The 13,682-nt window shown below is 40.6% G+C and overlaps 1 protein-coding gene across 1 annotated transcript; it reads right to left on the bottom strand.

The window, feature by feature from the left end:
- Positions 1 to 447: 447 nt before the first annotated feature.
- LOC148368755 (lens fiber major intrinsic protein-like) lies at positions 448 to 8,626 on the bottom strand. Its single transcript, XM_088330783.1, has 4 exons — positions 7,998 to 8,626; positions 7,766 to 7,930; positions 7,614 to 7,694; positions 448 to 3,349 (listed from the first exon to the last, which is right to left on the bottom strand). Exons 1-4 carry the CDS (start codon positions 8,355 to 8,357, stop codon positions 3,164 to 3,166), a joined length of 792 nt encoding a protein of 263 aa, XP_088186909.1. The 5' UTR covers positions 8,358 to 8,626; the 3' UTR covers positions 448 to 3,163.
- Between the last annotated feature and the right edge of the window lie 5,056 nt (positions 8,627 to 13,682).

The following is a 13,682-nucleotide window of genomic DNA, read 5'->3' as shown; positions in this document are numbered from 1 at the left end:
GGTAAATTGTATCCGTTTTTATACTCATTATTGTTATTATTTCTATTTTCTCATATATATAAAAAGGATGATGTTGGTTAAAATTCAGACTAAAGAAAATTATGTTGAATTCATTGTAAACGTTAAAAAAAACACTATATGATCTCTTGTTAAAAATATCTTGTTAAAATGGATGTAAAAATGTATTGTGATATTCTAAAACTTATTTTATGTAAATTGAAAAGAAAGCTCTTTGATATGCTTTGGGCAGTCTACAGAGCGAGCTGCCAACAAGATCAAAGAGATCAAAGCCAGCAGAGAGGCTAATGTTGTGACACATTTCATCTGCAGAAACTGTAATTAAAACCTCATCATCCAGTCCAGCGTGAATGTGGATCTTTGGTGGGACAGGTACACCGCGGTTACAGGGGGACACCATAAATATTATTGTAAAGTAATATGTGCATATGCATCATAAATGAAGTTTATTGAAACATGTTTGTAATCCCAGTGAGAAAGAAATATGAACAAAAGACTCAATGTAAAATCAGCACTATTCTTAGAGAACAGACCTCTCCAAGTCTTTCAATTCCCAAATTCTAAAATCGCTTTTGAGCTTGTTGAAATCGGAAGGAGGTTAGGGGGGAGTCGTTGCTTAAATTGATGTAAAAATGAGTCTCGTGACAAATATTACAGTGAGGAGAAGCAATGTATCAATTCTTAGGGGCTTACAAAAGGAATTGGTACAAAATCAGGCGAGTTGAAATGAAAGTGAAGGAGGATAAAAGAGGTGCTGTATCGGCAATCTCACAAATGCACAAGACACTCGCATATACAAGCGCACAAACATGCATTTACGCACGTTTTCACGAAAATGCTCACGCACACAAATAAAATGCAGTCATTCGAAAAATGTAAAACCATGTTCAAATGCAATCATACATCACCGTCTTGTGTTTTAAGTCCAGGAAGAAGAAACAAAAGCAAGAGAAAAAAAGGTACAGCAGAGATTATGTGAGTTCATACCTGTCAACATATACGTTTACCCCCAATTTTATACGTTGTTCAAATTATTTTTATTAATGTTTGTACAGGGAAAGACTCCTAGCAACACCAAATTTACTGCAATTGGGGGAAGAACTAAGAAAAATGCTAAAAGAATAGATGTATGTAATCACTCTGTTCTACATCCGGGCAATTCGAGTGGTGACGACCATGATGGATGGGTAAATGTATTTTAATCATTGTTGTTTCATTAGATAAACTTTCCAGGCTATTTTATGACAATACGTAGTTTTTGTTCTTTCGTGGGTTTTTTGGCGAGGATGTCTGAAAAATGTGACCTCACAAAGAGTACAACTCAGATAGTTTGCCTGTTGGATAAGATTTAACAGTGTTCCCGCAGAACCTTGAAACGACTTAAATTGAATTAAATTCATTATTGTAAAAACAAGGCATTAGTTTGCATTGAAATGTCTAAAATACAATTTCCGAAAGTCTTAAAACGAGAACACAAAGATTTAGTTGTACTGTATTTATTAATTGTCCTCATCCAGGACAATTATTTTGTTTCTAAGCCTGTGTTTTTATAATGCTGGACTGAAAAAAATGTTATGAATATAGTATTGTTATCTTTTTCAAAATAGTTACACCGGACCGAAGAGTCAGGTTTCATACTTCATGATAAAAATGCTTCATGAATGTAGCAAAGGAGTTCTTTGGAATTAGTAGTCGTCTGCCAGTTTTGCTTAAAGATCAATGAAGTACTGTAAACATCATTTTGAGTTATTGTTTTTGTTTTGTCTGTATCAAATGTGTTTTAAATTGAACTTGCCTTAAACTGTAGGATCCCTGATTTAAGTAAAAAAATTTAAAAAATAGTTGTTAAAGGCCGTATCATTCCAATAAGTAAATAAGCATTTCTGTTTTTAACTTATAAGAAGAGAATTGTAGCAAAGTACGGGTGGTTGGTAGCTAGCCTAAGGAAGAAATTAAATGAAATGAAATGATCTGCAATTATATAGCGCTTTTCAAGTCAAGACTTCCCAAAGCGCTTTACAGTGTGCTTCACATTTCCCAATAGCGGCCGTGCAGCCATGTAAGGCCCTAACCTGCTTATTAGGGGTATTAGGGGTTCAGTGTCTTACCCAAGGACACTTCGACATGTAACACGGAGGAGCCGGATCCGAACTAAGATCTCTTGATCCCAAGACGAGCGCTCTACCTCCTGAGCCACAGCCGCCTAGACCAAGAGCCCTTGATGTTGGCAAGAAAAACAAATGTGTGGCCTGGCAAGTTCAAGTTACCTGTTAACCAAAAGACTGTCAACAAAAAAATATGACAAAGTTTCCCTATTACCTCAAATGACTTTGTGTTTCTGATCACCTACTGTTTAGGAAATGTTCAGAACAGACTCTCACATACGGACACGACTCGGGTGTTACGTCTGCATTGCTTAGCCTCCATAACGATAGTCTGTGCCTTCCCGTTCACAATTCCTTAATTCTCTCCCCCTAAGAGGTAACTATAACAGGGAGATGAGATAAATGACGCCTTACACTTGTCATTTGAGCGACCAATAACATAACAGTGTAGACTGCACAGCCATGATAATATCAAATCGCATCTGTCAGACCCATCCAGTATGGCCGACTGTCTACATACGAATATACATGCGATGTTGTACGAAAACTCTCAATTTTTTGGGTGATTAAAGTTGTTTGCGCAAACTATTTTTGTTATTTGTCTACATTGTCTGTCTTGCTTTGAATAAATAGGTTTTTGTAAGATTTAAAAGGGGAATCGCGATCATTAATAAGAGGAGCAATTGGTTGACAGGTATGTGAGTTGTATGCAGTAGAAAAGCACGCCCATCTTGATTGGTCTAAATCGGAAAGAAGCACAAACCCAGGAAATCCCACCCTTGCCCCTCTAGTGAACCACACCTTCCATCCTGGTCCTAGACAACCCTTTCCCCACCCGCCCCCACTAAACTCAAGAATAGGACCATCCCACTTTGCGTGTTCCTCTCCATCACAAACACAAAGTCCACTTCCGAATACAGAGGAAGAAGTTGAGGGAGGACGACCTGTCCCGTTGTTGGTTTTCCAGCGGTTGAGGAGGGGCTTTGTCCCTCATTTCTCAGTCCCAGGTGGGTCAACGGGTGCCGGGGGGGGTCGGCTTTTTACAAGGCTTGCGTCTTGAGCTCGATGGGCTCCCCGCGGGTGTCCTGCGGACTCTCCCTCTCTGGGGGTCGACTCCCCTTCAATGTGGCCAGGCGCTCGGATAGACCCCTCATGCGTGGGAACAGGATGAAATCGTACAGGAGGGCCCCCATGGCACCACCAATGATGGGGCCCACCCAGTAGACCTGAAAACACAACCACTTGAATGGATCAAAACAGGGTTTACCAGCATGTTTGAAACTGAGAACTACCGTATTTTCCGCACTATAAGGCGCACATAAAATCAGATTTATTTTTTTTAAAAGCTGACTATGCGCCTTATAATCCGGTGCGCCTTATATATGGATCAATATTGAATTGCAAGGTCTCGCAACTAAGAGAAGCAGCCACCGACTCCATTTTTTGCGTAGAAGAAGAAGTGCACCGTGCATACTGGGAAATATTAAACAACGATTCTCTTTTATTTGTGCGTTTGTATAAAGACCCTGAAATGGCTCCTATTAAGAGACACACTTACAACGCAGAGTTTAAACTCAAGGCGATCAGTCACGCAGTAGAACACGGAAATAGAGCAGCAGCAAGAGAGTTTAACATTAATGAATCGATGGTGCGGAAGTGGAGGAAGCATGAGGATGAGCTAGTTACGTTTTACATTTTACAGTTATTATGTTATTGCTTTATTGTTATTGTTTTGCACTTGTTATCGTTTTTGCACATTACGAGTGTCACTATATTGCGATTGCACTAACGTTTAATTTACCATAACAGTATCAGACGGTTTTTTGCGTGTTGACTAAATGGAGGAAAAGTAAAATGTTATGCCTTGCTGTTGTTTAAAGATGTGTCACGAAAATGCTTTACCTCAGAGAAAATAATAAAACAGCTGTTTATTCATTTTGGGAGTGAATGGAGTTGTGGAAAGCTTGTTTGTTATTTATTAATAAAGTTTAACTGACCTATCTGACTGTTTTGTTGACATTCCCTTTAGCGCGGCACCATCTAATGGTTGCATAACGTAACTTCAGCCTCTACTGTAGTCAAGTCAAGTCACATTTATTTATATAGCCCTTAATCACAAAACTGTCTCGAAGGACTGCACAGGATTACAATTACAAAATTGCACAATTACCTGATCTTAAACCAGCATGCACTTATAGCGCCTTATAATGCGGTGCGCCTTATATATGGAAAAGGTTTTAAAATATATAATTCATTGAAGGTGCACCTTATAATACGACGCCTTATAGTGCGGAAAATACGGTACTTCTTTGTTACTGATTAGCGGGAAGGGCTAAAAGTGTAGAGCGAGGGGACGTGTCCCCCACCAATATAGAAAATCATAATTTTGGCCCCACCAGTAATTCGAACCACCTTTTAAAAATGTGCTATGTACCCATTAATACTGAGCAATCATTGTATCGTCCCCATTAATATCGTAAAAATGTGATATGTCCTTTCTAAGACCAAACCTACCCCCGTGGAAAGGGCTACCACTTATAAATGCATTCCAGAAATAACAACTTGTTAATATATTATGGCAATGATGACTTTATTCTGTTTTTAGTACAAATTCAAAGGAAATTTCATAGAAGGCCATTTTCCTTATTCCGACTATTACTGTGCCCCTTAGATTTAATAAAAAATGGGAGAGAAACTGGTAATGGAATCTGGAGGCTCCTCTCCCTGTTTCACCTTGCATGTTCCGAATCAATTTGATGTCTTCTCTCCCTATTTTGAGTGTCTACTGAAAATTAAACTTGATAGGTTATGTTGTTTTACTAGGTTTTATCATTAGGAGCTGTGTTAAAATAGGCTCCACCAAAATGCCTTTCTTAAAAAAGATCACTGTGTAATTACTTATGTAATTGATATGCTTGTCACGGTTGCCATGGCACCCAATTGGCCCCGCCCGTGTGGCGCCAACTGCGGCTCATTGACAGATTGGCTTTCCGTCTATTCAAGCTCAGTGCTCTCATTTTTGCTTTGTCAGTCCGTCAACGAACCTCTGCCGCGCAAGACGTGGGTTTTGACTCGGTCCTGTTTCCTGTTGGCATTTCCTGTCCGGTATTGTTCCCATTTATTTTTGTCCTGTTTAATATCGGTTTCCAGTTTCGTTCGCGTCTATTTTCGTCCTATTTATTATTCTCTCCCGTTTTTGTTTCCGTCTAGTTTGTCTTGTTTTATTTCAACATACTGTTTCATTAGCAATCCTGTCTGTCCCGTCCTGTCCAGTATTGACCCCATCCGTCCGATATCTACTCAGGCAATTGGTATCGATCTCGTCGGCCTCTGGCTTCCCATCATTTCACCCCAGACTGCTGCCTAACGTACATGACTCCCCATTTCCCGTAAAATAAAAGGCTTGTGTAAGTAACGTCACATGTTTGGGTCCTGATCCTGTTCTGGTTCATGACAATGCTAGAAATAAAGTTATTATTGTATTATTTAGCGCCTCCTAATGGTAAAACCACTTAATTCATCTAAAAAAAATACTGATTTGAATAATAGGCAAAAATACATTAACTGTCATATAAACATGCATTTTTAAGTACTTGTTGGAATTTGTATTTACTTTACTTAACACCGAGAGAGAACTGATATGATTGTCCGATGAGGGGAACCCCCAAAACAATAAACCTTGTGAAAGTGTGGGCAAAAAAAGTGAGTAAAAAAATAGTGCGGTTTGGTCATTTTGATGACCCGTAGTTTGTAATCTTCCTTGTAATTTGTAGCATTTGGATTTGGTTACACTACAACCTTTTTGAAGCTGATTAGTGTGAAGGGCTATGAGTTTATGAGGGCTACGAGTTTATGTGCATTTCTAAAATAACCACTTATTTTGTTATTACTATGTTGTAACTATGTAATCATTATGTTATACTAATTAGAAGTAGAGTTAGTATGGGCACAGTCAAGTTTGATTTATATTTATTAATCATAGGCTAATAAAAAAAATTGTTAAGAATTGATCATGTAATTAAAATCACTTATCATGTCAATGATTTCTCATGCGAGTTAGAAATCACATTTCTGAGAAAATCGCAATGATACTGGTGAGCTATTTTCAAAACTGGTCGCGGGGTGTTCAGGTGTTCTGAGACCCACGTTGGTGAACCCTGCACCACACACTATACCAACATAGTCAAATATTACACAAAGTACCTTTATATCTTAAATCTTTTAAATTATTAACATTTTTTTAATTTCCTAGAAAATCACAACAACCTATCCATAGTGATTTTTTGGGAATTGCTCCAAAAGTAATCGAAGTGTTGATACCTAGGGTGATACCCAGTGTTCCCTCTAAGCTGCGCGCGTGCGCAATTGCGCACTGCTCGCACATTCTCAGCGCACAAGGAAATCTAGCCAGCGCACAAAAATGAGGACTCAAAATTACTAATTAAGTAACAACTTAAATCAAAGTTACAGTGCATGGAGGTAAAAATACACGGGTTCCTCTGACGTTGTGTCCTAAATGCGGTATTTTGAAGTCGAAGTAGAACGAAGTTGAGTAAAGTTAGTAGATTTTTTCGAGAACCGGCTTCTTTGGCTCAGCTCACTAAAAGGAACCGGCTCTTTCGGGTCCTAAACGGCTGTTCAGGTTGTTTTTGCTTCTTTAATCCCAACATGACCAAATATTATGTAAAATTATGCAAAACATTACTTAAAAGAAGGGGGGAATAGAACAAAAAAGAAAAAAATACCAAAATGAAAAAGTAGTGAAAAGCTGAGAAAAAAAAAAACGAAAGGAAGGGAAAAAAGAAGGAAAAATTTAGAAAAAAGCCAAAAAAAAAAGAAAAGAAAGAAATGAATGTAGGAAAAAAGTAAATAGAGAACAAAAAGAAAAAGTAACAGCTCGGAAAAAATAAACACAATGAGATTTTTTTTAAAGGAATTTAAAAAAAAGTTGAAAAAAACACGTAAAAAAGAAGAAAAAATGTTTGTGTTGCATTCAAATAATTTCCAATTATATCAAATGGATCTTGTTGCCAACATTGTACTTCCAGTAAAAAATGTGGTTAACTACAGTTCTGTATCTTACAACCGATTAAATAAGCCCCCAAAAATGTTAATATTATGCGACAAAATATATCAGGAAATAAAAAGAAATGGATATCTTGTGAAAGAATTGTAAGAACAAACGACCTTTGTAGGCCGTACAACCTTTGCAATAGTACATGAGTCAATTCATTCAAAAGAGAAAAATAATTTTGCATTGCCGGAAACTCAGCAAAATCTAACTTGATGTCAAGTTTTGGACATGTTTGATAATGAATTATCTTGCCACACTTGGGATTATGGTTGCTCACTGTTGTTTGAAGCGTTGCTCACCGACTTTGTGTGAACGCTCAGACCCGTGGAAAATTAGAGGGAACATTGGTGATACCTAGATTAAAATTCAGAAAATGTTGTGTGCACCACAGTAAAGAGGCAAAATAATGATGTTACCCAGTGGTTGACAAAGTTTCTGAACAGAACCGCTGGAGCAAAGGATCGGGCGGGATTCATGCCGGCACCAGTGTAGTACATCTGAAAGACAAAACACCCCGGTTGGCACAAAAGCAGAAGTTCCCCGTCTTTGGGTGCTGGCCGTGTCTCACCCCCATGAGATGCCCGATGGTGATGGAGAAGCCAATGGAGAGGGCAGCCGACCCCAGGCGGCCGTTCCTCCTCTCGTCCGTCACAGCAAAGATGCAGACCACGAGCTGCATGGTGAGGAACACCTCCACAGTGGTGGCCATGCCCAGACTGATGCCAGGTTGCAGCTGCAAAGCATGGCATATTTTTCTGTTATCTCTCACCCAGGAAACAAACTCCTCCATTACTTCTTACCGTGTTCATGGCCAGGTTTCCCCTTATGTTGCCGGGCGTGACCCCGTAGAGCACGGCGGCGCCAGCAACCGCACCGAGGCACTGCGCCACCATGTAGAAAAAAGCTCGGAAAAGGGACAGCTGAGCCCCCACTAGGTAGGCGAAAGTGACGGCGGGGTTGATGTGCCCACCGCTAATGTGACCGATGGACTGGACAATGGTGGCGGCCGCCAAACCGAAGCACAAAGCCACGTGCAGGATTTGGTGAGGCCCCGTTGTCCAGCGCAGGGCGGCACCCAGGCCAAAGAAAACGAAAAACATGGTCCCGAAGAACTCGGCGAAGACCGCCCGCCAAAAACTCATGGACTTGAATTCCCACATGGTCTTTCTTTAGCAGGAGATGCCAACTCTCAGACAAGAAACGTTTCGCTCCTCTGGAACGTCAGCTCGGATTGAGGGATGGAGAAAATCCACCGGCGGATCTTCACCAAGCGGTGTGACCTTGCTGTGTTCTTTTGCCGCCTTCGTCCACTTGTTTCAAAGACATAGGTGTGAACGGAGTGGGAATGCGGTTGAACGAACGCCGGGTGGGATCAAGAAGTACTCGAACGAGAGATTGATGGATGGACCGGTACAGTGTCCGGTAAACCTTCAGCCTCTCTGACAGAGCGGACAAGGCCAGACAGGTGCTTTATAACACACCCTCCGGGGGGCCCATATGACGCTATAATCCACCCCTTTAGGGCTGAGAAAGGGAGGGGCAGCATTTGTGGACATCTCAAATCAAACAAATGTAACCTTTCCGCTCTGTTGCTCAAAAGAGGCCCCATGAAAAACGATAGAACGGGAACCGTTTTAAATACGGAGAACAGATAAAACACCCAAGTGTCATCTAAGACGGGGCATTGAATGTCCTGTACTGGCATAACACAAATTAAGGGACACAAGCACAGTAACCAGACATGCACGCATTCGCTAAGGATACAGTCGAGAGGCACCGGACGGAAGAGCCCAAAGCTAACAGCGCTCAAGTGACCCGTTGTGCGAAAAGCATGACCCCGTGAAAGCATTGTGTGGCGCACGCCGGTCGCCTCACGGGCAAGACGCTGACATCAAGCCCAGGCTCACAACCCTGGATGTCAAAGTCGCTAAGATAAAGCTTTATTTTTACTTAAACACACGAAAGCATTGTGAAAAACATGTTTGGGAGTCAAGAACACCCTTGGTGCAGGACGCAGTAGACGACCATCTAACAAATAGCGGAATCGTGAAAGTTCGACGGGCCGGGGGCGCAACGGGTGCACGCCGGGTTGACTGAGCAGTCCAGAGCCCTCTTTTTGCGGGAGGGAGGCAAGAGCCCGGAGTGAATGCAGATCGCTGAGTTTGCCATTACGAGTTGGAAAGGAGACACACAATGTAAAATGCTGCCAGCCGTGCACCGGTTGACGCTTTTGTGCACATTGTGTGCCGGCGGTCGTTAGTTTACTGTAGATCAAAATTGTTTTGTGTGTCCCAGTCATTGCAAACTGACCCTGCCTGTGCCATCAGCCACAATAATGACAATACGCCCATAAAAATTAACACTTTTGGGAGAAATTACCCAAAATTCTAGACTACGGAGGGCACCTGATTAAAAGCCGCATGCTTAAATTTAAGAACGAAACGTATATCTTGGGGCGGCACGGCGACGCAGTGGTTAGCGCGTGTGCGGCACAGTTCTGAGGTCTTGGGAACCTCCTGTTTGGGTTCAAATCCAGCTACCGGACTTCCTGTGCGGAGTTTGTATGTTCTCCCCGTGCTTGCGTGGGTTTTCCTCCGGGCACTCCGGTTTCCTCCCACATTCCAAAGACATGCATTTCAGGTGCATTGGCCGGTCCAAATTGTCCCTAGGTGTGAATGAGCGAGCTAATTGTCTGTCCCTGTGTGCCCTGCGATTGACTGGCAACCAGTCCAGATCAGGCTGTCCCCTGCCCACTGCCCGATGATTGCTGGGATGGGCTACAGCACCCCCGCGACCCTACTGAGGATAAGCGATGCAGCTAATGAGATGAGATGAGATGAGACTTTTGTCTTGAACAAGCCGCACTGGATTTCCAGACGACAGCGCCCGAGCAACCGTACTGTGGAGAATAGTGCCACATTGCAACACAGATGTGTCTTTTTGTGTTGTTGTCATTGGTGATTGCTGCGGTAATGGACAGAATTGCATTAGCTTGTTACCGTTCCTCGGGGATTAAAGGAAACCTCAGCAACCTGACATTGACACTGATGACACAAAAGAGAAAAGTAGCGTTTTTGATTCAATTTGGATGCATAAATTGAGGAAATGATTAGTAAGTATGTTGTAAATATTGAATAACATTCTTCAATACCTCCTGTTTTGCTCCTGTTATGTATTATACGAATAATAATGGACTAATTTCCTTCGAAAGATGTCATTATTGTTTCCGGCCGTCACCATGGTGTTTCGTATTTAGAGCGAATGCGTTGTGGTAAAGAGCAGCTCACCTTTTTCCTTTTGTGTCTTCACAAAATAAGAAAAAGAAACACACCATATCTAAAACCGCAGTTTTTAAAATGTATCAAAACAATCGCAGCTTGTAGTCCAGGATTCAGGGTAATAACATTTTCTCCTGGACAATCACAAGGTCAAGATTTGTTAACAGCAGGACATAAAAAAATGTTCACAAGATAAATTGCATTGACACAATTTTTCGTAACCCTAAAAAATTAGGAATGCACAATCGTTTTCAGGTAGAAAACAAAACCTGGTAATTAGTCACTCACTTACAGCCATGCTATGATATTCAATCCAACAACACAACTTTTTAGATTGTTTTTGAGCATTTAAGTTCCTCATTAGCATATATTTTCATTTTGTTTCTGAAATAGTAGCACAATTTGGTCGCGTCTCCTCCAGAGTTCATTTTACCTGTGAAAAGTGATGGGTCCCAGGGACTCGCATGCTCAAAAATCTATGGGTCCCAACAGAGATCTATGGCTCCCCAAAATTGAGTGTTATCGAGGTTGAAATTGTAAATCGGCGACAAATATATAATATAAATCTATATATTCATTCAGTTTTAATCACAGTTTATTGGTAATACAAATCAGTTATCACTTCAAGATTTTTCAGTTCACAACAATATTGCACATTATACAAAATATTATTGCTGAAATAATTATATTAATCTATATTTTCATTCAGTTTTAATCATCACAGTTAATTGGTAAGACAAAGCAGTTATCACTTCTGATTTTTCAGTTCACAATATTGTACACTATACAAAATAATATTGCTGAAATATTTATATATTCTTGCAGTTTTAATCATCACGGTTAATTGGTAATACAAAGCAGTTATCACTTAAAATTTTTCAGTTCATATATTCTTTGTGGTTTGCTGTACCGCCATAGTTGTAATGCCTTCTCAAGGTCCAATCCATTATCATCCTCCTCATGGCGTAACCAGAATATAATTTAGTCCATTTTGGCAGAAAAGTCATTTTCTTGCTAGTATTCTTTTGTTTATTTTCTTTCGTCGAATCGTCCGCTTCAAAACACGTGTTTTCTTTGCTTTTTCGGTCTTCCGAAGAATTTCTCCGCCGTTTTTTCGGGCCGGAATTACTGCAGTTGTTACCACTTTCTGTGTTATGTTTCGACTTATTACCGACACTGAAGAAATTACCAATTTTTTGTTGATTGCACCTAGTACCAACTGTTTTTTCTGAGGCATACTTCTCTTTCACTCGACAACCGCCACAACAATGACGTCATCTCGAAGCAACGAGATCTCGTTTGACGAGATCGACGCGAGATCAAAACAACAATGGCGGATCTGCCCAACGAAAAGTTTGGAGTGCGGTAAATCTTTGTAACAAAAAAAGTAATCGGGTAATAATGACAATTTGGTGTCAAAAACGTTGCGTCCCGGGGACGCACATTGATTTGACGCAATGCGTCCCCAGCAAAAATGATGCGTCTAGGACGCCGGGACGCGGGCAAACGAGAACACTTCTCCTCTCGAACTTTTTATAATGTGCACCAGGCATCAGAAAGCTCTGCCATAATCAGTCTCATAGCTCAGGATGTGTGAGCTTCTAATTTTTTACACCTTTTTATTTGAGGACACCACAAAAAAACAACATCAACCTCGCTGATATTAGACAGAAGACATGAGCTGACCTGCTGTGGCGCCTTCCTATCTAAATGCACTCTTGTACATATTATGTAGTTTGAACCAGTCAAGACCATTGGGTCACACATTAGCACATGGGTGAGGCTAAGTGGCCCCGGCTCCTGCTTGGGTGGGTGGCCAAGACACTGTAAGACTACAGAGTGTTTTAGTAAGACAGACTTCCTTCACGTCATGCTGAAATAGGCTCCACAGCTGTACATTGAATCTTTATGGCATCCAGAAAATAGTTCAACAAATATATGCAGATTCTGTTTTTTGTTTCTAGTACAGTATAGCAAGCATTTAGGACAAAAGAACCGGGCGAATTAACAAAAGGAAACAAAATATTTGCAGAAAACAGCTGGACAATACAATAATATAATACATTAACATGTGCCCAAAGAGAGTATGCTGAAGGAGAAGACTTTAGTGCAGAGATGGGCAACCAAGTTTCTCTTTTTCTCGGGTAATACAAATTATCAGCTTTTTAGCAAGCTAGCAGTAGCTTGTTGGAGCTCATCAGTGACCCGAAGGTAATAATTCACACTTTAGGCCTCGTGCATGAGCTATTACCTCTTCAGAAAGACTAGATGTGAAATGCATGGGCCGCCACTGGACAGTCTGCTTTAAATCACGACAAAGATTTTCAAGAATGTTCAAGTACGGAGAATGAGATGGACATCCTAGATGTTGGACTTTGTCTTCAGCATCAATGCTTTAGTAGAGTATGAGTGGTGTTTAGTGTAGTTGTCTTGTCGGGGTATCCAACTGCGGTGCAACTTCCACTTTGTCACTAATTCTTGAACATTGTTATTAAGTATCTACCATGACTGACTGGAATCCATGTGGTCTTCAACTTGAAAAAGATTACCAGTACCTGCGCTGGCCACACAGTCCCAGAGCATAATGGAACCACCACCAAATTTTACTGGAGTCAGCAATTGTTCGTTTTGGAATGCATTTTTCTTCTTGCATCATGCATACACCAGCTTGTAATGTCCAAATAAGACATTTTTTGTTTCATCAGTCCGTGGCCTTGCATTGCAAAATGAAGCTAACACTTCCAAATATCCTTTAGCATACACTGATGATACTGATGAGACTCAATTTAGTTATTTGGCATGGCCTCATCTGGATGTTTTTAAATTGTAACTTAACATCAAGGTTGTGTCTATTTTATATGCACTGCCCTGGTTTTAAATGGTTAAGTTAGCCAGACCCTAAATAGTAAACCTCTTGGCACAATCTGTTAACACTGGTTTTAAAAAATGTATGTAGTATTTCAACAGTCAGGGCTAGAAATACTACAACCCTTAGCAAAAAGTATGGAATTGTCAATCTTGGGCAAGACGTTACTGAGACATTTCATTCTGTAGAAAAAACTCAGATCACAAACATGAAACAATCGTACTGTCATTCCAAAGTCCAAAATATTGGCATTCAGAAACACTAAAAGAAATTAAGCAAAAACATTGCAATGGTCAGTAAATGTTACGTTTATACATCAAGTGCAGCGAAATAAATATGGA

The sequence above is a fragment of the Urocampus carinirostris genome, chromosome 3 (genome assembly GCF_059441175.1).
Source record: "Urocampus carinirostris isolate Australia breed hairy pipefish chromosome 3, RoL_Ucar_1.0, whole genome shotgun sequence".
NCBI lineage: Eukaryota > Metazoa > Chordata > Actinopteri > Syngnathiformes > Syngnathidae > Urocampus > Urocampus carinirostris.
Note: the sequence above shows the minus strand (reverse complement) of the source record. Positions and strands in the feature narration are given on the sequence as shown.